Source organism: Anguilla anguilla, chromosome 2, assembly GCF_013347855.1.
Source record: "Anguilla anguilla isolate fAngAng1 chromosome 2, fAngAng1.pri, whole genome shotgun sequence".
NCBI classification, from domain to species: Eukaryota; Metazoa; Chordata; class Actinopteri; order Anguilliformes; family Anguillidae; genus Anguilla; species Anguilla anguilla.
In genome coordinates this window covers 43,989,427-44,012,959 of record NC_049202.1, presented here as the reverse complement: position 1 = coordinate 44,012,959, position 23,533 = coordinate 43,989,427, and the positions used below count along the sequence as shown (strand labels likewise).

The window sequence follows — 23,533 nt, the reverse complement described above, 5'->3', positions numbered from 1 at the left end:
TGAATGAGCGACTGAATGAACGAATGAGTGAATGAGTCAATGAATGGATTAATGGCCGTCAGAAACTCTCTTTCAGTGTCCCTTATTTTCACGGGCACAGCAGATGATTGTTGTTTCTCACTCAGTTCTCCGGAAGGGAAATTGAGAACTGGAACATTTGGGCGCGCACCAGCTGAGCCATCAAAGCGTTAGTCACGGGTAATGAAACCTGCGCTCTCGCTCTCCCCGGCGCTCGCTTCACAGCGCTGCGCTCAGAGGTGCGCGCTCCGTCGGTGAAAAAGCAGCCGCGTCACGCCCCCGTCCGGCGCCTTATCGAGCGCTCGTTTGCGGTGCGCTCGGAGGAGCAGGACGGCGAGTCCGGCCACGGGTCGTCTGTTCGGCGAAGCGAGGCGAACGCGTCCGTGGTAACGGGAACGCTAAGCGTGCCGGCCGGCGGCTTCTGACAGGGGGGGGGTCCAGCCGCCTCCTGGTTCGGGGGAACCGCTCACCCCCCCCCCCCCCTTCCCCCTCCATCTGCGGGCAGCGTGCGGCAGGCTGCGTTTCATCACGTGGGAAAGCCCCCCTCCCCCCACCCACCCCCCGCTGCTTTCACCACACCGCCGCTGCCAGCTGTTCGTCTTTAATAGGTTCGTCTTACTCCGGTGACGGCAATGAAACGGCGCAGGAGCTGGAAATGACGCGATTGGACGCGCCCGTGGGAAAAGCAGAGCGTAAATCTCATTAGGTGAGCAGGTGCAATGTAAAGTTCTCCAAGGCAGGGGAGCACTTGCGCTGAGCTCAATGTGACTTATTCTAGGGGGGGGGGTGCTTGACTGAAACAGGACCCTTTTATCTAAGCTGATGTAGCTAAGGGGTACTGAACGCATGTAAAACGCTACAGCCTCCATCCAGGTTAAAAGGGACTTGCTTTGAACGATCAGTGCCTTTCTCACGTCACAGTCACCTGCGTATTAATGTGCGGCCTAAGCCTTAGAGGGATCATCAGAAGAACGGCGGCGTCCTCAAACGCAGGTGTGAAGTCAACGCCCCTCTCTTTGGTCACATGCTCACCTGCGTCGCTAAACCCGCCGAGACCCGCCGCTGCTTCAGGAGGCGTCCCGCCGGACACGGCCCCGGTGGAGCAGTGCAGCGGCCTGGGGGTGGGGGGGGGTTACCAAACGCAGAGCCGCACAGCTGCTTCAGGATCGCGGTGGCCCCCCCAATCCTCCCTCACATCAGCCGCGTGGCCGCCCCCGGACCCCAGCGCTGCTGTCGCATCTGGCGGAAACCAAACACCGCCGCCATGTTTGTTTGCCCTCTGAGAATGCGGACGTTGGGACGTGACCCCTCCCCCACCGCCATTCCACCCCCTCCTCAAACTGCCCCCCCCCCACGCACACGGCTGACGGGGGCTACGGCGAGGCCGGAACAAAAACGCGAAACGGCGTTTCTGTTGCGCCCGTCCGTTGCAGGCGTCACCCAGGCGGTCGCTGTGGTGGGAGGCGCATGGGGCTCACACACATCCCCCACCCTCTCCAACTGACACCAGCAGTCTACGCCCTGCAGGGAGGGTGGTGGCACGACAGCTCCTCGTCTCCTTGTGGCCGTGTGCGTGGAAAACGCTATTAGTAGAACAACGCCCGCGACGAATGGCTTTCCACAAGCAGATGCGCTCACCCCAGGTGAAACCAGAGGACGTTTCCCGGCAGGGCTTCCTCTTCACGAGCCGGCCTTCACCCGCGAAGCCTCACGCACAGCCGCCGCGCTCCGCCGTAAAAAACCGCCCGGAGCTATTTTATCGCCATTTCCAGTCTCACCTTGCCTTTTTTACATTTTCTAAAACAACCGAAAACGTGCTGTACATGTGGTAGCCATTTGGTGCGGCGTCCCCGGGCCCCCAGCCTCCATGTTTGCTTTGGAGCGCCTCCACAGGCCCGGAGCCCTGTTTACACAGGGAGGACCGGCGCTTCAGATCTGCTCCGCGCGCGGAGTCCGCTACGCTCCACAGTCCCGCTACTGTCCGCCACCCTCGCCGGGGGTGCCCTCTCCTCCGCGCCGCTCCCGCATCCTGCCCAGAGGGGCCCGGGGGGGGCCCCGCCCTCGCCTGTCCCGCCAGCGCACCGTCAAAATCCATCACCCCGCGCCTCTGTGGCAGAGAAGGGCCCCCATTCAGCAGCCACCACCCCCCTCCCCCCTTTCCGCCTCAGAGTGGAAGAGTGCTGCCGCTCCTCTCTCTCCGTTTGAAGCCTTGAGGATGCGGAGCGAGGGAACGCCAGGGCACCGCGGGCGCTCCGGCTGCCAGCGCCCGACTCCCGGCACAGCCGCAGCCTCCGACAGACGCCCGAGCCCGAGGGATCTTCAGATCATCACACGGACCAGTTGAGCTAATCCGCTCTGACACGCTGGGCATTTCCTGTTCCCACACGGACGGCTTTGCCATTTCAGTCAAGCCAAGCAAACCTGGAGCGAATCCGTAATGCAGGCTGATAACGCAGACCGATAGCATGTAGGAGAATGAGCGAGAATACGCTATCGGTCAGCTAATGAACACACTGCAGTGGACACAGTTAGCATAGGACAGAGAAAAGATGGATTTGGGATGCGATGTGATACAAAGCCGTATTCACACACGGACAGCAGGAGAGCAGCACACGAGTACACTATGTGAAACATCCACCGCTAATCCCACACAGGATACAAGTGGCGGACTCTTCTAGAATCCCGGCTCCACTCCACAGCTCAAGGAAGAGTGGAACGGGCCACACCGACGCAAACGCGCTGCACGCGTGCAGTACGCCGCGCCCGTCATCCGCGCGCACGCGGCGCACTTCTGCACTCGCGGCCGTGACGAACGCACCGCTCTCGCTTTCTCAGCGGCTCAGCAGAATATCAGCTGCGGCGAGGAGCCAGGAGCGTAACTCAGCCCCCCTGAAGCGCAGGACTAAACCCCTTAAGCTCGTCAGCCGGGTGAGAGCAGCAAGATGGAGGCCGAGGCCACGGATCAGCCTCCGCCCACGTTAACCCAGCACCACCGCACAGGACCGAACAGACAGACGCTGCCGCTTCGCAGAGAACCACGCTCGTTAAAAGGGCACCGGGCACCTTCTCTCTCTCGACAATTCTGCCTCCGATTCTTATTTTCCAAACTCCGGGAAAGGAGTCAGGCTGCGTTCCGTTTCTCTCCCGAGACAACCGACGTGTTTGTGACAAACAGCAGCAATGTTTTCCTCGACCTGCCTTCGTCACAGAGTCAGCCTGACACCACTTAAGGCCCGAGTACAGAAAATAATAAAGCGTTTAAGTGGAGTCGTGCTAAATTGCTAGCAAAGGCGGGTTTTGGTTGGTGGTGGTGGTTGACTGGTGGCAAACAAAGCAAGGCAGTCGTAGAAATAGAACCGAGGTAAACAAATGTTATTTTGGAGGACAGATTCATTTTACTACTGCTTTTTTTAAACAAATGCCTCGCTTTGTTGACTCGCTCTGAATCAGTCAGCATATGACACTGCCGTAAATCTGAATTTCAACAATTCCAGTGTTGATGACACACGAGTTTATGACAACTACGGTACAAAAGCTGTCTTTGAGTATAGCACTACAATGTGCATTATGACTCTATCCACTGAACTCACTGCCCACCATCAGAACAGTACTACTATAAGAGTGCTCTCTTGGCAGTCCGTTCTTTTACATATCTGCAAAACAGGGAGCTCCGCCATTTGCATTTATGCTGGACGCACGGGTGTGGTGTGGGTCCATCTGTGCGTGTGATGTTAAGTAGAGATTGTGCAGCAAAGGAACAGCAGGTACAAAAATTAGCTCTTGTATCAAAAAAAAAAAAAGCTCAGAATCTTTCGACATTCTTAACTAGATTAGCAGCAAGAGGATTAGCGCCGGATCCGTCGTCCAGACAGCTCAAATAAAACGGAAAAAAAAGCTGAACGCAGCGGAACTTTCCCTGCAGCTTTAAAGGATGTGTGCCCAACGGCTCTCGCCCTGGTGTTGACCACTACTTTTTGGCTTGAGCGTGTTGCCAATAATACACCGACAACACACTCAAGGACTTCCAGCAGACAGACCGCACAGAACAGGAGTTTGTAATCGAAGGCCCTTCTTTCAAATAGCATAAATAGGGGGGAATGTAACTGCCAAACTACGCTGGTCTCTTTATATTGAAAAAATCAAACCCACATAAAACTCCCTCTGGGGGAAAAAAGAAAAACGGAGAGAGCGAGAGCCATAATAACGCAGTTAAAGGCCTCGCCAGGAGGATGTTTTTTCTGGGAGTAGCGTTACGGGCTTTTTACGTCCGTCGGCCGCGTTTCGTCCAGGGTGCCGCCGTCCTCGCTCCTCGCCTTCCGAAACGGCGTAGGTCGGCGCGCTGCGGGGCCTCGCGGGGGTAAGCGAAGCGGGGAGTCGAGCAACGCCGCTGGAAACCCCGACGCATAGTTTCGCTCCGCCGCGCCAGAGATATTTCAGACTCCGGATCTTTCCGCGGCTACGGCCGCCGGAACGCCAGTCGGCCCCGCTGTTGTGCTGGAGGAATGTTTCTCTGAAAAAGAAGGTCACATTCTGCCAAACAGCCTGTTATGAAGAAACCTGCCATTCGGTGGGTTGGTGTGTGAGCGCGTGGGCGCGCGCGTGAGAGGGGAGTAGTGGAGGACAGCTGTAGGGAGGATATGCGGTTCTGCTCCAAAGAAACGCAATTAATTACAGACCTTTTTGCCTTCACATTCGCTTGCATCTCTTTTAAAATACACACTCCGTTAGATTTCTACTCCTTTCACATTTTTCTTGACAGACTTTAAGAGCCTTGGGGTCTTGTTTGGAGTTTAAGAAGCCAGGTTTAGAGGCAGGCCTCACCACATTCTTGCAAGGATGAGGTCAGCTCAGCGATAACACAATGAGACCAGAAACACATCTGAACAGATGCTAATCAACTTCCTCTCTCCTGACCACGCAGGGCACTGACACTTCCAATGAAGGTTAAATGAATATGTATTCATTTGCATTTCACTTTTATCACCACCGACTATGTCACACAGCGGCTTTTAAAAAGAACACGGCAGAAAACCGACAAATTAAAAGTCGCCTAACTGCTGTTATGAAAGAGAAAAACAAAAACTGTGTATCTAAAGAATGTTCAAGGGCATAATTTGTTCCAGTGTGTGCGCAGGATGGAATAATGAAACTAGCGCGCGAGGCCGCGCTGTAACGCCGGTCTGATGGAAGCGCTCTTCCCCCTCGGCTCTGCCGGCTGTCTGAAAGGCCCGGCCTCTGGCACCTCCTCCCACGCCTCCCCAGGCCTCCCCCAGCACTCAGAGAGGAGCCAGCAGCGGGGAGGCAGCGTAGGGGGGAGGCAGCGCAGGGGGGAGGCAGCGCGGAGGGGGGGCGGCCGCTTCCCACCAGGCGAAAAAAGGCTGACACGTAACGCAATCTGCACCGCCACAAAAACAATGAGGGGACAACAAAGAGAGACGAGGGAAAAAAAAACCACCCTGTTTTTCTGCATGAAATTAGCAGCCCTATTATTGCAGGCTCTCCTGTCAGCCGATTTGCCAAGAATAGCACGTTTTGTTTAAGAGATGCAATAAATCCACGTTTGTATCGGCTTCCAGAGCTTCCTGTAAGGATTTTAAGCGCAAAAGCCACCAAAATGCAGTGATTTCTCTGCCTTTACTCTGTAAAAACTCTGCAATAGTAAAACATTTTTTCTGAAACTTCAGAAAGATATCCTACAATTTTCAACGCTTAAAGTGCAGCAGTTTTGAAGCACTGACATTTCCACACATTGATGCTACAACAATGGCACGGAGATTCGCAGTGAGGGAAATGGGGAAGTGTTTCGCATCGTCGGCGATCCGTACTGTTGATGCAAGAACTGAAATTCAGGGGCGTGGCACCGCCGCGGTTCAACAGTGCGGTGCCAACGAGCCGGCCCCGGTCACCAATGCCATCGCGGCACGACAGAAAGCGTCAGCGGAGCTGATGAACTCCAGGGACGCTGTCTGCACCGCCAACCCTTTGTATTTCGGTTGTACGGGACAAGCAAAGCTTGTTCTTCTGTCACAAGCTTACCTGGCAGCTTACCTGCTGAAAAAGACACAGACCCTATCCGCTTTTATAAAAAGGCCCGCCTGGCCTGCCCAGAGCTCTGCTCTCTCCTGCTTCTTGGCGTCTGGCAGAGAGGCGTGGGCCAGGCAGCTCGTCAGCAGGCTAAACCAGTGCAGGGATACAGGCCAGGCAGCTCGTCAGCAGGCTGAACCAGCGCAGGCGTACAGGCCAGGCAGCTCGTCAGCAGGCTGAACCAGCGCAGGCGTACAGGCCAGGCAGCTCGTCAGCAGGCTGAACCAGCGCAGGCGTACAGGCCAGGCAGCTCGTCAGCAGGCTGAACCAGCGCAGGCGTACAGGCCAGGCAGCTCGTCAGCAGGCTGAACCAGCGCAGGCGTACAGGCCAGGCAGCTCGTCAGCAGGCTGAACCAGCGCAGGCGTACAGGCCAGGCAGCTCGTCAGCAGGCTGAACCAGCGCAGGGATACAGGCCAGGCAGCTCGTCAGCAGGCTGAGCCAGCGCAGGCGTACAGGCCAGGCAGCTCGTCAGCAGGCTGAGCCAGCGCAGGCGTACAGGCCAGGCAGCTCGTCAGCAGGCTGAACCAGCGCAGGCGTACAGGCCAGGCAGCTCGTCAGCAGGCTGAACCAGCGCTGGCGTACAGGCCAGGCAGCTCGTCAGCAGGCTGAACCAGCGCAGGGATACAGGCCAGGCAGCTCGTCAGCAGGCTGAACCGGCGCAGGGATACAGACCCGGCGAGCCGCTCTCTCACATAAGCTCTTAATTGACAACACGTGCGCCGCACACTTCCCAGTCATTTCGCTAAATGTCATGACACTGTGGGAGGCCTCTGGGGGGAAGGGGGAGGAGGAGGAGGGGAGAACGGGGTTGGGTGAGGTAGGGGTGGGAGTTAAGGGCAGGGGCACATCACGGTTCATAAAGCTCTCCCGAAGTGTCCCGTGACCCCTGTCTGAGGCCCTTGTTGCTCGCATCGCGGCACATACACAGTAGAGGGCATGCTGGGAAGGCCATCCCTCCATAAACAGGAAGCCCAGCGGAGGAGATCAAAGTGCAAGGCTGTGCCTGACCCCTCCGCACAGTAAATACCTGCATTCCTGTTTACGCTCTGGACAAAAGTGCTACATCGCTACAAATTTTGAGCAAGTATATGTAATAAAATGTCTTTTTTTTTACCACCGTTCCCCATTCTTAATAATATACTACTGGCAATTGAGTGGTTTATGTGAAAGAGAATGATCACTCCGACCTTTGAACTGGCTGCCTGTTGCTATGGCGCGCAGGCGTGAGCGATGGGACAGTGGTTTCCAGGAATAGGACAGCTTTCTGAGTTCGATTAAGGTTAGCCTGGGCATTACTGCTCAAGCCTTTAGTCAAATCAATCCATCTGTCTCTCTCTCTCTCCCACCCAGACAGGGAAAATGGCACACATTGCCAGACTTTGAGACAGCCTTTCACCAGGTATTGACAAAGCAAAATCAGGTCATGTGCTCTTTTGAAAATTGGAGAGCGATGGATGGCCCAATGGAGTTCCTTTTACAGCTTATCGCAAATTGTAAATGGGACGATTGAGGACTGAAGTCATTTCAGGTGCACATGGCCGCAGAAAGAGGCATACCTTTTCAGCAACTTTTCACAGCTGAAGAATCAACACATCTGACTGACAGGCGAGAGCCACGCCCTGAAAAGCACTCTTCCAAATCCGCCTCCTATCTCTACACGCCCCACTACACTCCAAAGCTGAGAGGAGGCTCCAGGTGTTAAATACAACCTCGGTTTTCCTCTTTCTTCACCAACACAACTCAGCCAATGCTCATCATATATGGTAGTTATAAACTTCTAGAAAACTATGTGAATAATAAATAACTTGGCCCTCTTTGAAAGGGATGCCTAGAAATTAACTTACAGCAGCAGAAGCCTTTGAAACCACTCCTGTCATAGCCTGACATGCTCTTTGGATTTTATCTGCATCACAAATCATTAACTGGTCAGATATTTTTTGAGGTACAGTGCTCATATTGTACAAGCCATGAATTCCTGAACTAATTTTATCACTAACCTTTCTTTACTTAGGGGAAAGGCTTCAAACAATACTTCACAGCTGGCTAAATTTAGGATGAGGTGCATAGTTCCTCAACACAATGCTATATGGAGAAGTGAAAAGACAGACAAGCATCGAGAGATGTCTCTCTTACCCACAGTGTGGATAAAATGGACTAAATCTCTTTGTGATGTCAGTTACTTTTTGTGTTCTCCACATCAGACCCAAGCGGCTTGGCCTGTCTGCTCCTCTTCAGTCAAGATAATCAGTGATGTTTTCTCCATTCCACATAAGAACTTGCACTTACCGGTGCCGCATAATTATAAAACAGATTAAGCGTCTAAAGCTGAGACTTTAATCCCTTTCAGGTATTTGATATTTCATTTGCCTCTGATCATAGGCCCGGGTGTCCCGTGTGAAGGATTTAGGATTTTTAAAAAAAACAAAAACACATCATTAACATGGCACAAATCTAGGCTTATGTGTTCCATCTCATGATGTCCAATGTGAATGAAAAACAACATTTCTTAAGGCCCCCCGTATAATTTGTTTCTGCTTTAACTTCAGCAAAAGGTGCTTTGTCATTATAAAATGAAATAATAAGGCTTTTCCCACTGGGCTACAAAGTTTGAACCAAGCTCTGGTGAAATTGTTGGACCTGCTGTAGGTCTTCATGCCTGAAAGAACCTGACAAGATTAAAAGCAAGATTACAGAAGAGCCTATTGTTCCCTTTGGCAGGAAACCGCTGCCTATTTTTACAGAAAGAATTTTTACAGAATTCATTTTCGGTGCAATGATTTCCTGCCATAATTTTCACCAGAGGTTGAACGGACCGGAAAGGGAATGTGCACAACGGCAAACTCTGACCCGCCTCTCCAGCTAAACTATACTGATTATCAACCTGCTTTCATTAGGAGTCTGGTTTCCTGCACACCGTCAGGTTATATCCTCTCATGCAGGGCCAGTGGACGTCTTCCATTGCTTGTCTGGAGACTCACTCACTTCAAAGAAAAAAGCGCACTGGCTCCACACGCTCACATCGTCAGGGCGATACTGGCGGAGATGTTGTGGAATTTATCATGAAAAAAGCTTCTGTCGTACAGTAACAAGGACACAAATCAGACATAGCAATTTTATCTAGTTCACAATGAAATTTAAATACATACGTACATACAATTATAGAAATATAAACGTTTAAAAAAAATACTACCTTAATTTTGTATGCGTGTTTATAGAGTATACTGTACTTACAAAGTTGCAGAAATACAGTCTGCCGTTATCTAAACCTAGGCCATGCAGAAATAGAGTATTAATGAAGTGTTCATTAATTAACTTTTGATTAACACAAATAAATTTTAAAAATCAAGCTTTTGAGTGTAACTGTAAGATTCTTTATCAGGCAGAAAACGCTGAAAAGTATCCCTTCACACCTATCCTCTGCACCGTAACCTGCTCTCTCAGCCTGAGTGCAGCCTCCAGTTTAGTGATACTTCTCAGTAAGGACATTTTATCCAAGTTCACAAAAGGCACAACACTGCTCTGTGTTTTATACATGTTGTATAAATCAGCCTTAGCCAAACACTGGAGTAAAAAGAAGTTTGGCCTAATTCAGACCACAGTGTGTAGCAGTGACAATGAAAAGCCAAAGAAAGCAAATTCTGGAGAGCAGCACACAGAATCTGTGAGTGCAGGCGGTCAACTGCACAAAGCAGATACTGTGCTGTGGCTAATCATTTAAAAAGGGCTTCATTGTGAGCGTCCGGCATGGCGCCCCATGGGCCCAGTTTACTGATCTCAGACGAGGCCGGCGCTCAATGGGAAGACCACTGAGCCATTAACAGACTGTATCCTGTTTACTGAGCGGAAGTCAATAGTGTTCCTGCCACCCTCCCAAGAGGAACCCTCGCCCTTTCTTCAGTCTCTGACACCTTCTCCACGGCAACCTCCCGAGACAGGCCCGCATCTGTGGCAGGTCAAGTCGCCGGTCTCCTCTGAGTTGACGAAACCCAGCTAATTAAGTAATTAAATTAGTCATTAAAAATAGTAATTTTACTTCTGAGGGGTCTGAAATTGGTCTGAGAGATGTCATTTTTAATTTCAGAGCTGACTGCTTCTTCCATTTATTAATCATCACCATAGCCACAGCATTGTCATAAATAGCCCAGTAGCTTTACTGGAAAAATGCATTAGACTAGGGCAGTCACAAAGAGAAAAATTATAACAATTAATCAAATGTATACATCAAAAACATAAATAAATAAAGAAATAAATAATGATTGTGTTTACACTTTCCTGGTTGTAGTTAGATTAGGAGTATACAGTCCCCGTGTTGAAATATCAAACAGCTTCTAACATATTTAAATACAGCCAAGACTGTCAGACATTAGGAGAAGGCGTGTTGCCAGCACCCATCAGGAAGCAGAGCAGGAAATTAAATTGTAATTACTTATCCCATGACATAACTCACAGGATACAATTTTTACTCTTTCTGGGAAATGTAGTAAAAAAAAAAAAAAGAAAGCAACACAACCCATACCTGACAGATATAGCTTTCCAAACGTACTCAGAAAACAAAACCAATACTAGCCTCAGAGACATGCAATTTTGGAGGAATTCCAAAGCAGTGAAAAACAGCACTAATCTACCTTCCGATACAGTAGTGTTTAATCTTTGCTCAGCCAAGACACATACAGGCTCGTTTTCTTATTTTAAAGCACACCATGCGATACCCTAACACTTAATGTCATATCACACTTTCCAACCCTGTAATTATTTATCCTGTAATTAAATATAAAAACTACCATCTAGAGCAGGGCCTCCCACTTGAGGTACACTAGGGCACCACACTAAGAGAGTTTAAGTGAACTAGTATAAAACATTGTTTCAAATGACCACCTTAGTATTAGGCATCTATGACATTAATATATCTTGAAAGGTTCTTAAAATTAATAACTAATTATAAACAAAAATGAGTTTGGATCGTGTATGTTAAACCCAGAAACGGGCCTTTCAAGATTGAATTACTGTAAATTAGCACATTTAGACATGGTAGAGGTTACCATGGCTATAGTGCGATATGAGGACTCCATTTCGACAAGTGTGTTAATATAGTTTTGTAGAAAAAATAGAAAATATAGCAAAGGTAAGAGAGGCACTGCCCTGGTTAAGCAGTACTGCCCTACTGCAGTAATCTCTAAATGGCTTTGATCCGAAAAGCAGGAAACATCCCGCCTGGAAAGGCTAGTAAGGAAATGGTAAACAATTGCTTTGGAATGCGGATTAAAACATTAGCCACAAGGAAGGGCACTTCCTGTTTATGGAATTTGAATATATCTCCAAAAGCTCCAGCCTTCTCTTTAACAGCAAGGACATCATAAGTGGAAATCATACTAAATGACACAGTCTAGAACACGTCTGATCTCTTAAACATGGACTCATTTGTGTGCATTTAATTAATCAGCCAAATAGACTAAAGGTGAATACATAAGGAAAACTATTCCATTTCATTGCCAAGGGGGATCTCACAGAGACAAAATATACATGTTTGAAGGTAATTCAAAAAGAAGTATCTTTACAAGCACATTATAATATTTGGGTCACAAACTCGTGAATACAAAATACGTAAAAGAGTGTGTGATTGTGGAAACAGTCAAGTATGGGGGATTTGTGGTGATAATTTGCTGTGTATGTGTACTGGCTTTGTAGCTCAGAGATTGCAAGTTTGATTCTCAGGTGGGGCTCTGTCATTGTACCCTTGTGCAAGGCACTTCAGCTAAAATATTCAGATGAAGTCGCACTGGAAAAGAACATCTGCTAAATACATAAATGTAGTGTCATTACATGCAGAACTTTCTAGTGAAAATTGATCAAAAACTTTTTGCACAGCTTTCAATATTTATTTGCGGGATGTGATCACCTTCCAATAATGAAACTCTTTGGCAAAAATTGGGACATAAAAAACATTCTCCCATACAAAGGACAGTAATATGTGGGTCATGATCAGGGAATGATCTACCACGTCCGCTATTCGGTAATCCGTAATCTTCCTGATGAACAGCAGAGTCACTTTATTAAGCCTCTGCCAATGTGTTTGTGTTAATTTGAGGAGGAAAGCCATTTTCCCCAATCTGTCCCTACCCTACACTGCTGAAGGCCAGAGCAGTGATGAGATTTACTCGTCTGATGCTGGGATTTTGTCCTGTCTGGGTGTGGCCAGGGACAAACCATTTGTTCAAGACAACAGAAGTGACACTGTACACAATAAGAATCACTTTCACACAGGACAGCTTAGAGAACAAGCCACACTCTAGGCACTGCCAATTAGTAACTAAGTAGATTTATGTAAAGCATCACATTAACATCGCATAACAACTAAATAGTACAGACCTGTTTGAGAAGCAGGGATTCATTTGTCTGATGCATGCACTGCTGACTGATTATACAGTACAAAGTATCCCCAATAATTTTTTAAAAACAAGATGATCATGGTACACAATATGTAACTCTGATATGGGGTGTAATGAAAATGTGACTGGGGATGTTGCCACTGAAATATTTTGTTTCCAGTACAAGGCACCCAGAAGCATTCAGGGTCTAATTTAGTTTTTGTGCTCTCAATCCAGGAAACTCTTCCTTTCACCATTGTCCATCACTTTCAGACAGTATAAACAATCTTAACAATGCTAACTATAATAACAACGTTCTTGCTATGCAGAACTCAAACATTGTGTACAGTAGATACATACACGTGCACGTTTACACAGGCTTGTACACAAGGCTATACACAGTTTACAGGTGGGACAAGGCGTCTTACTGTTTATTTAACCTGAAAAGACGGGCTACTTGGAGGGGAGAAATTACTTTACCAAACACATAGTATCGTTGCATTTTCGAGCGTTATTTCCGCCCTATAGGAACGGCGCGAGCCAAGCGGATTACTGACCTCTAACCTCACTGTCAAAGCTACTTAACAGTGCGAGGGTGTTTTGTGTGTATTTGGAGTCGGTGCGTTGTTTTGAGTCCTGGTAGCCTCTCCCTCTTTCCATGTCTGTCCAATGAAAATGTTCGAAGGGCCAAGCGGGCCTCAGCGACTTGTTGAGCTCGAGAGAAGATGGGGGAGGGTCACGTGTGTACACACATAGTAGAACTCAGCTCCGCTCTGAAAGCATTGTCAAGTCGGTCATCGTTCACCTTTACGGGAACTCCAAAGACTAGTTGACGGGAAATCCTCATGAGCACGCCTAAGACCATCGCATTCCAATTTCATGAAAATACCGTCTTTCACACGCCTAGGATAACCGGAATAAAGGAACTTAATAGGTTACTCTTCAACCTTTAAACCAAGCACAGGGAGATGTCATTGGAAGTTTTGCGAATCCAATGGCTCTCTAAATCTCTCGAGGAACCGAATCCTTGCTTTACAGGTAGGTTCATTTCATCTTATTCTTGTAGCTCAGTGCATTCCCTCTACACGGCTAGAAAGATGAAGTTTAGGAATGGAAACTCGACTCCGGTGAAACAACTCCTATCGCGCCAAGCTACGTTAAATTCCGCTTCAATGTTCTGGATGGTTCTCAGCTTTACGTAGCACGAACTTCGGGTTCAACAAGCTTTTACTGAGGGCAGTTCTGAATTTTAGTTTTACATGCTAAGTGGCTAGCTAACGGTAGCTCTCGCTTCTTCGTATCGAATTTGTAACAACTAGCACGTTAGCATTCTAGCAGCTACAGTTGTGACTGACACATTGCACGGATTGATCGTTATTTTTTCAGGGAATAGACCATTTCGTTTGCTTGTGTTAGTTTATCTTGAAGTATATCGTACATACTAACATATATTTTTTAATGACCAACTCGTTTTGAGCATACATAAAAGCTAGCATGGTGATATGTTGCACACAACCTTTTTTTCACCACATTAGCTAACTTGCACGATTATCGCAAAGCAGCCGTGAGATACTACTGAAGAGTGTGAACCTGGTTTGAACACAGCATAAGGACACCTTACAAGGTGACGAATGGATTGCCGAGGTTGTACTTTGACAGATGTTAATATGAAAATCAAAGATATAGAATTACGACGTTGGCTACTGCCACCAAACTGAACCTAAACAATTCGATTAGTCTAACTACCTGCATACTGAGTGGCAGTAGTAAATTAACTTAATATGACACACGAAAATTTACAATAAGAAGTTGTATTGGTGACGTTACACGGCAAGTTACATGATAGGAGAAAGATAGCACGTCTCACCATTGTCGAGTCAAATGTTTCAAATATTGTCAAAATTATATTTCACGGTTGAATTATACATGGAAACTTAATTTCTAGGGTGGTGTCATGAACAAAACAGCCGTGTTCAATCCCATCGGTGGTGATAGTATTGTAAGCTTTTGAAGTCGACTTTCAGGTTACTTTTCTACCTAAAACCTAAACAGTTTTTGAGTAGATGCTAAATTAAAGTTTACATTTTATTTTGAGAATGTTTGGATAGTACTCCATGTGGGTCATCTTGAAGGCTACTGTATTTGGAAAGGGATCACCGACATGTAATTTAGTAAGTGTAAATGTGCTTGCTACATGGCCGTGTAGGACGACGAAATTTGCAAGTTTATGACAACTGAAGCTTGTGCTTTCAATTCCATACGTCTCCATTTTAAGCGAGGCAATAATATTTTGTTCTGAAAACTGGAAACCAATGCAGTAAGCCCGCCATTTAATAAATTAAAACTGAAACATTTCTTTCGAGTAAAGTATTGGCGTAGCTTTTGTTTCTACGTTATTACATATAACCTACTGTTGGATATTGATAGTAAAAGACCTAACTCAGCAAGACCTGAAAGTGTTCTGTATGTCAGTTTGATTCTGAGGCATTAGCCGACATTAATTTAATTTTAATGTAGTTAATTCCAGCCTCCTGTTTAACAGTACAATGATCTGAATTAAAATGTGATTCTACTTTTTATTTACATTAAACACTAGCATATTTTCATAGCCATGGCAAAACATTACATTAGGTGAAATGCTAATGTGTACAATGGGAAACCCTCGAAACCACCCATATCAATCAATGACGAATCCTGCATAGCAGAAGAAATTCAACCTGGTTCCTTTCTCATGACGGAATAGGGAAGTATTTGCTTGACCGCCATTTACATTTAACACTATGACCCAGGGACTAGGCTGTGAAACTCCATCACATGCCCAAATTCTGGGTAAATGACACAGGGCAGAGGTATTGTTTTACACTGGCTGTCCTAGAAGCTTTCGGCTCATTTTGTGATGCACCAAAAGATTCATTTCAGACCAGAAGGGAAAGAAAAAACAAAACCCGTTACCAAGTCGGTGTCTTTGTGTCATAACCTATCAAAGACAAAGCCGGGATACTGAACTGCAGTGTAGAGCGGCTCCCTCACAACAAGGACGGGATTATATTTCTTTTGTAACACTGTTTACAAAGGAAGACTAAATGCATGGCTCCCTTTCCACACAGACAGGGGAAGAATGAAACACGATAGCCAAAACCACAATGGCACAGTATTTCATCCAGTATAAAATAGTCTGGCTTCCATATCAAAGCATGGCAGCTGACAATACAGGTATAAGGAATGAGATAGGTAGCATATTAACACAATTTCCCAACATCATTTTGCCTTTATCAGTTTGCTCAGAAATTCCAGACCACAAAATGCTGAAAGGTTTTTAAGTGGATTCTGACTACAGGGATGCTGAAAACAGCTTTTAGGTTTCCCAAAAAGAAGCAATTTAGTATTTTAAAAGCTGAAGATGAATTTATAATTTGTATGAGTATTTGCAATGAAAATGAAATGTAAATTAGATATGGGAACTCACAAACCTTTGCATGCTGCTGGCATTCAAATCTGAATGCTTGGATTTGGACATGACAGTTTTTCTTCGCAATTCTCTGTCAGCCACATACATGTCTTCTTTAAAAATAAAAATTAAAAAAGTTTTGGTTATTGTGGTTTACAGGATGGTGGGACAGGCTTACAGGCACAGCAGAGTGAACCTAGGTCAGAAGCCAGCCAAACACAACACCTGTGAACAATGATTTGCCATTCGGAACAGATTAGGCTTACTAATTAACAAGTTGTGTTTTTTTTGGCTATTTGTGAATTGTATTCCAGGAACTTTATTGTTCGGATAAAAATACTGTAATTAACCAAACATATAACACCATGTCAGGTTCCTTAAAATAATAGGCCTACATCGTACAGCAGGTTAGTACAGGCATTAAACACTCGGGGCAGACTGTGAAACCTTGGAATTACCCCCTATCTTTAATGGCTTCTTCCAGGTCTTGGAAATTACAATTTTCTTATTCCTTTCCCCCCCAATTTTACAGTACACAGATGCTGAAGTTTAGGATACACTGTATAATTACGGCATCATAGCTGTTACAATTGTGATATTTGCTTCTTGCAGGCTGGGGTCACTTTACAATGGTGAAATGTACCATGGTAGAAACTGAAGTAGAAACACACGGCAGCAACACACTGGGCTTGTGAATTAGGATGGCACAGTGATGGAGCATGCTAACTGCCACTCCAGATAGAGAGGGAAAGAAAATACAATTGGGGGATATAAAATTTCATTTCTGGTAGACTAAACATGCTTCAGTTCTCTAAGATTAAAATTTATCTGCTGTGTCAGCCCTGGCGATTGTGCAGAATGAAATCATTTTGTAGTGTGAGACTGGTGCACAGGTAGTTCTGTGACAAGTGCCAACAACTCTACTGTGGGTTCGTTTAATGCAGACATTTCAGTGAGATCTGGCACGTAATTTGGTTAGTCAAAGGTTTCACTCAGGAAAGTGCCAATAGCATCAGTCGTGCTGCAGCAGCGCCTTGAAAGACAGAGATGAAAACAGACAGAGGAGCAAACGTCCCAGGTGTCCCCGTAGGTGGCCGCTTTAACTCTCTCAAGTCCCAGCCCGTCTTAATTGGATTCGGTAGCAGCAAGAGGAAAGCGCTTATGGCTAAGAGGGTGTCATCCGTCCGATTGCAGATTCATCTTCTCACTTGTTCGAAGAGGATATCACAGAAAAGTTCAGGCTGTACCGTGCCTCCGAGGCTAAGCACAAGTAGTAAGTGGGCGAAGCACAGTATGTGAATACAGAGTGATAAACATTTGAAATAGGCTATAACCCGCCGTGACAAATAAATGTAACAGCTATGACAAATAACTACTCATAGTGTAGTTCAACAAACAATACAGCACATAATATATGGTCTGTAAAATATACATAATATATAGTAAACAAGCTTAGATATTTTTTAACTGACGTTCCACATAGCATTCACTTGTTTGTCAGCAAAATTTCAAGGACTAATGCTACTTGGACTTTAGGGTTTCTTTTAAAATTGAATGCCATTGATAACAACGTGTCCCGATTGGTCAGAGTAGAATATATTGTAATATTTAGATTAGACCTTGTGATTATATTGTACTGTGGTTGTCATTAATAGCTCAAACTCAAAATGTTTTACAGCAAATTACTGAAATCAAGATTAGCAAAACATTCATTTACAGTCAACTGTTTAACTGAATGCAGTAATACGACAATCAGAACTCTCACTTCGTTGCATCTTACTTAGTGCTGCTGAATTTTGACTTTGTAAGAAACTTCATACTTCGTAGGTCCAGGATATAGCACTGTATTCCCCCTTTTTTCATATAGTTAAATGTTAACGTAAATTACAAGTATTATGTTTGTGTTCTCGAACAAAATATGTTCGTTATATGGTGGTGTGCCTGCTGGTATGAGAAACTATATTTGTGTGGTGCAGATAATGGCATGTGGTCACAACTATGAGTATTTCCCCGCAAGCAATCCAGAATTCACTAAACTGTTACGTAACATAAAACCTAAGAAACGGACGTGTTATGCAATACGACCTTCAAGTTGTGAAGCATGGAACCCTTCAAAAGATACGTGTACGGTTATTTAATAAGCTTAATCTGTTTGTCTTTTCTACCGCATCAAATATTTGGTTTGGATTCAAGGGCTTTGTTACACGGTAACCTGACATCACACCTTAACAGCACATAATACCCCATCATATGACTTCCTTTGGCAACTTTGGACAAGTTGCCGTTTCCAGAAAACACGGTGCATTCCATGGGGAATTCTGACATAAACCACACCTAGGGGTGTGAACCGTTTGTGCTGCAGGCTTTCCTATGGGCTGAGGCGTGAAGCTCCGGTGCTTTTAAAACAAAGCCGAGGCCTGCCTTCCCTCCCTGTGCGGAGGACCCATCCTGATCCGCCTTATCTGCTGAGCTACAGCACCTTACATTTCTTGTTCAGTGCCTGGGCCTCTTCAGATTCAGCCAGAAAGGGAGTCACCTAGAGGGGCTTTTCAGAGCTGAAAACCCTTTCAAGGGGCCAGCCTTTTACACCTGTCTCAGGGAAGGGGAGGGGGCAGGACATGGGGCTGTTTTGAAAGAGTCATTTTAATACTGCCTGCCCCCTACAGGGAACTGGGGGACAGAGAGTGTGCCTGTGAAAGGTGGCTCCTTTCTTCAGAAGCTGTGTGTGTGGAACACTTTGGGTCTCCTGATGCTAAATGCTACCTTGCACTTGGTTATGAATCTCATCGGGAGAATGTTACTGTGCTGAAAACTTACCAAGAGCAGATATTAGCCATCTATGCCTACGCAGCCATCTTAGCATCAACTAGGGATTATTCAGCCCCTGAAACCTCCCCCCACATTTCATACAACAGATCACTGAACAGAAAGACTGCATAAACTAAGATAATTATAATGAAGTTTTTCTTTTTTTGTTTTCAGGTCCATTAAAATAACTTTCAAATACGCTGAAGTACCAAATGAATTAATACACAACAGATTATTAGCCAGAACACCTGACCCACTACAGACCACACACACAACACCAGGCAGTGGCTACAGTCAGACGTTTTAAAAGCAGTCTTAGTCGACTAATGCTTTTTAAAGCAAAGTAATGGGGTAGGAAAAGCAGGTCAAATTCATCTTGGATAGCGAGGTACGACTATCGTCCAGGGTTCTGAAAGACTAGCGTTTGAACCGTGAGTTACGCAACTCCTAATGAGCTAAGTCAGTGGGCTTATCCAGAGGAGTGTGATGCCGCCCAGCATGCGGTCAGACTGTCCGCACGACCTCTCGGTGAACTCCTGCGCAACGCTCGTTCCTCACCGATTCCTTGGCATGCTCACTTAACGTTTCATCTACCATAAATCCTTGCATCACAAGCACCGTTCTGCCAGCTGCACCCTGCAGAGGACAAACGGGGGCCTTTCTGTAGCAAACTTAATCAGGGGAGCGGGTGGACAGTGAACTGACAGGGCAGTTTAATGGAGGGCTAGTGCACCCTGCCAAGTTGAGCCAAATGAACAGGGGTAAAAAAAAAAAAAAAAATCTAAAAGGTCAGCCCTTACCTCTGGAAATAAATAAATGAACGAGGGCTGCTTTTGCGAAACGAGGCTGGCCCCTGTGTGCCAGATAGGAGAGGGCCCGAATGAAACAGAAAGCCACTGTGATGACCAATCAAACATGAGATGTGGCATGAGGCCCACAGAGAAGAAAGTGGGTCACATTTAGAATCTCATTGAAACCTCGCTGCACCCAAAAAGGATGTTCCGAGTTAGAATATTTTTTTCTCTCTGCTGTGCAATTTGTTGTGAAGCGTTCACTTCGGTTTCTGCGGTGTATTGAAGCGGAATGAATGATGCCATTTCAGGAATTTTGGACATGCTGTGTGCAATTTTGCCCAATTTCCTCACCAGCCTGTTTAGTTCTTAGTTTTACAGTGCATCATGGATGTCATATTGAATGAAGTAGCTGTGTTGATGGCACAGGTATTTTAAGACACATACTCTGATTAAGTCCATTAACCTACCTATACACAGAGATAACCTCACTAACCGCCTTCTCCCTGTTTGCAGCTGAACCAGTAACCCTGCAGGAACAGCGCTATGTGGAGCTGCATGGTGTACAACGAGACAGATGACAGTGTGGACCACCAGCTCTGCCAGGACTTTGGACTCGTTCTGTCCATCTTCTCCCTCGTCTACCTCGTCGTCTGCTTCCCGGTGGGGCTGTGCTACAATGCTCTGCTGGTGGTGGTCAACCTCTCCAACAAGGTGTCCATGACCATGCCCGACGTGTACTTCGTCAACATCGCCATCGCCGGCCTGGTGCTCAACGTGGTGGCCCCGGTGGAGCTGCTGGGGCCCAGCTTCACCAAGTGGCCCGTGTGGGAGTACAACAACGAGATGTACATCACCCTGCTCATCCTCTTCAACATCTCCTCGCTGGTGATCATGTACTCCACCACTCTGCTCAGCCTGGACTACTACATCGAGCGGGCCCTGCCGCGCACCTACATGTCCAGCGTCTACAACACCAAGCACGTGTGCGGCTTCATCTGGGGCGGTGCCGTGCTCACCAGCTTCTCCTCGCTGCTCTTCTACGTCTGCAACCACGTCTCCACCAAGATCATCGAGTGCTCCAAGATGCAGAACAAGGAGGCGGCCGACGCCATCATGATGTTCATCGGCTACGTGGTGCCGGCCGTGGCCGTCTCCTACGCCTTCGTGCTCATCCTGCGCATCCGCAAGGAGTCCACGCCCCTGGACCAGGACTCCAGCCGGCTGGACCCGTCCATCCACCGGCTGCTGCTGGCCTCCGTCTGCGTGCAGTTCGCCCTGTGGACGCCCTACTACACCACCCTGCTGGTGCAGACGCTCGCCGGGGCGCAGGCCAGAGTCCCCGACAGGCTGCCGACCGCCGCCTACTACTTCCTGACGTGCGTGTCGGAGCTCCTGGCCTTCTCCAGCAGCTTCGCCATGCCCCTCATGTACAGGCAGATGAACAGGAACTTCTCCCACAAGCTCCAGCGGCTGCTCAAGCGGCTGCAGTGCGGGGACCAGGCCTGCGCCCACGAGCGTTCCGCCGTGCAGCAGGTGGTCACGTAAGGCGGGGCCACGCCCGCTCGCGCCCCTTGCTTCGCCCCCTGACCTCGACGGCAGAACTCATGGGGGCGGGAACACAGCACACGGAGAACTTGCGTACTAAAAAAAAAAAAACGGCCAACGCTTCGCCTCTCAACGAGCAGCTGTTTTTTTGCGTCTAGCGGAAGAACGTCAGTGTTGTTACTGACCGAATTTCTCGGGCATCTGTCGTGAGGTGAAAGCTAAGATTAAACCACTAAGTGCTGTTCTTGGGATCGCTTAAGCTATTACGATACCTAGAGAGAAGCGTCGCAACCTTGCGGGAGTCATGTTCCGCTGTTAATAGTATACACTGAGTAACGCCGTTGAATATCAAAAGAAGGCCTGAAACCAGAAAACAAGGCTTTTGCAGGCTGTCCATTTAGCGTGAAAACTACATTAAACATACCTCCACCCCAGGGGCATTACATAGGATTTGAAGTCTACCAGGAACAGCGCTGCAGGACCTCAAGCCTCAGCGAGAGTAACCGTGGGATACAGATAGGGCTGTGGTTACCCACAAGCCTCCAGTTACTTAGAATGATATCGCCTGACCATTCTGCACAATTAATTATACACAATCGGATATCTTGAAAGCCCTCTCGTTGTGAACCAGGCCCATGTTGAATTTGCTGCTACGAGCTTTTCTTAGGAGATATGAGTGAAGTCTACACGGCTGCCTTACAGACTCGCTGGTTACCGGGTGGGCACGAATACCCTCTCCAAAATGAAGTTCATTTCATTCATGGTTCTGCAATAGTACATTGCTAATGAGCTAATGAGCATGAAACTTTGTCATGTCAGTGGCTAAATGCATTTCTTGTGGTGGATGTTGGTCAGATAGACTGCTGGTAATACAAATGGGTGCACCAGAGGACTCAAATGTGGTCAGTAGCACTTATAAGAATACAATATGTACACTTTCAAATAAAGAACCAGCTGATTAAGAGGATAAATACACGCAGTGATGCACAGGACAACACAGACCCCATTAAAGTCCATTACGTTCTCATCCGCTGGGCAGACGCTGTGCGTGTCATTCCAGGACAGGGCTCAGTATGGGAACTGCCAATATTGGTTTTCATCAAAAGTCAAACAGGGTAAGATACTGAGCCTAGTTAATCATCATTTCATTACAAAGCATTTTTGAGCTGCTGAAGAATACTGCGCTATCAGGGTATAAACAGGGTCGAGCACACAAGCCTTACCACGACACTACTAAAATGTAGATGGTAAGGAAAAGTATATCAGAATGCTACTAGAGTGCCCTGATACTGCTCTGTGAACCTATGAGTACAACGTGTTCCTGTGAAAATGTGCAGCAATAGCTTTCACTGACAGGGATACCTTTACTGTGTCAGCAAGATCATGTCGGTAGTGTGCTTGTAACCAAGTTCTCAACGCGTAAAAGGTTTTAAAGTATTACCTTGAATGAGCGCTTTTGATCCTTGTATAATCCTGCCGTTTTGGACATGCAACACATTGTCACTTAGATTCACACGATTTGGCTTTTGTACTACTATGTTAATAAGGCTAGCACTATATGTAAATCTCACTATAAAGCAACAGTCAGATCTGAATATGGGTCAAATTTTTCATTTAATACTTCTACACGACCCTGTACGACCAGAACATACCACGGTTACAGCAATCAATGTTTCAAAAAGTCATTTCAGTCCAAATTCTGACACACGCAGAAGTTGCATGCATGTTCCCAAAAAAAAAAAAAAAAAACACAGCAGTCTGCATTAATATGAGGACATTATACAGTCAATTCCACAGCAGATCAATTGCCGAAGAAGAGAAAATCTATTCATTGTCATCTTGTCCTGGGTCCCAGCATGACTGATCAAAAGTGTTCATCCTTCTATGAGCCAATGTAATATACGTGTTTGTACTATACTGAGTATATTTTGGAAGAAAAAAGTACTGTATGTGTGTAAAAATGAAAATAGTTTCATCCCACGTATGTAAGCAAAAGTTAAGAGTATTTAATTTTTATGAAGATATTTAGACCTTATAAGGTCAAGGAAAATGTAATTATAATATGTAAAGCCTTTTGTTTTGTGTGTGTACATATATACAGTGCATATAGAATATATTTTATATATACACACACATAAGTTTGTATATATTGTCCTGTTAGAGATTTCCAGTAAATCAGTGCCATTTCATAAATGCTACTTTCCTAGAGATATATTTAGATGTTTAAGTGTTAACCTGCTCCACTGTCCTTTACGGAGTCAGACTGTACATCAGTGAACTAATAGAAATTGACCACCACAGCCAGGATTTCACATAACTTCACCTCTGCATTCTCTTTCCACTGTCCAGTTTCTTCATATGAGTACACACTGTTCCCTACCCCCCGTCCCCAGAAAGAGGTTGTATGCACTTCCTTGTACATTAAAAGTTAATTTGACAATGTTTGCCAGTCTCTTAATAAATGAATTTA

The 23,533-nt window shown here is 46.5% G+C and overlaps 2 protein-coding genes across 5 annotated transcripts in view; one reads left to right on the top strand and one right to left on the bottom strand.

Annotated features, from left to right (window-relative positions):
- LOC118221427 (uncharacterized protein C7orf50) overlaps positions 1-23,533 on the bottom strand; it is a 90,864-nt gene that overhangs the window by 27,340 nt on the left and 39,991 nt on the right. Inside the window, exon 1 of one of the 3 annotated variants that reach the window (XM_035406491.1) lies at positions 19,283-19,336. The exons of the other annotated variants lie outside the window; for them this stretch is intronic. Coding sequence (XP_035262382.1) covers positions 19,283-19,333 — 51 coding nt within the window. The 5' untranslated portion in view covers positions 19,334-19,336. Of the gene's footprint in view, positions 1-19,282; positions 19,337-23,533 lie in introns of those variants that run through there. 3 annotated transcript variants of the gene reach the window in all.
- LOC118221426 (probable G-protein coupled receptor 146) overlaps positions 1-23,533 on the top strand; it is a 24,251-nt gene extending 718 nt beyond the window's left edge. The window contains exons 1-2 of one of the 2 annotated variants that reach the window (XM_035406485.1): positions 13,089-13,506; positions 20,032-23,533. In XM_035406485.1, coding sequence (XP_035262376.1) covers positions 20,062-21,063 — 1,002 coding nt within the window. In that variant the 5' untranslated portion in view covers positions 13,089-13,506; positions 20,032-20,061 and the 3' untranslated portion in view covers positions 21,064-23,533. Of the gene's footprint in view, positions 1-13,088; positions 13,507-20,031 lie in introns of those variants that run through there. The other variant, XM_035406486.1, reaches the window with a different exon arrangement.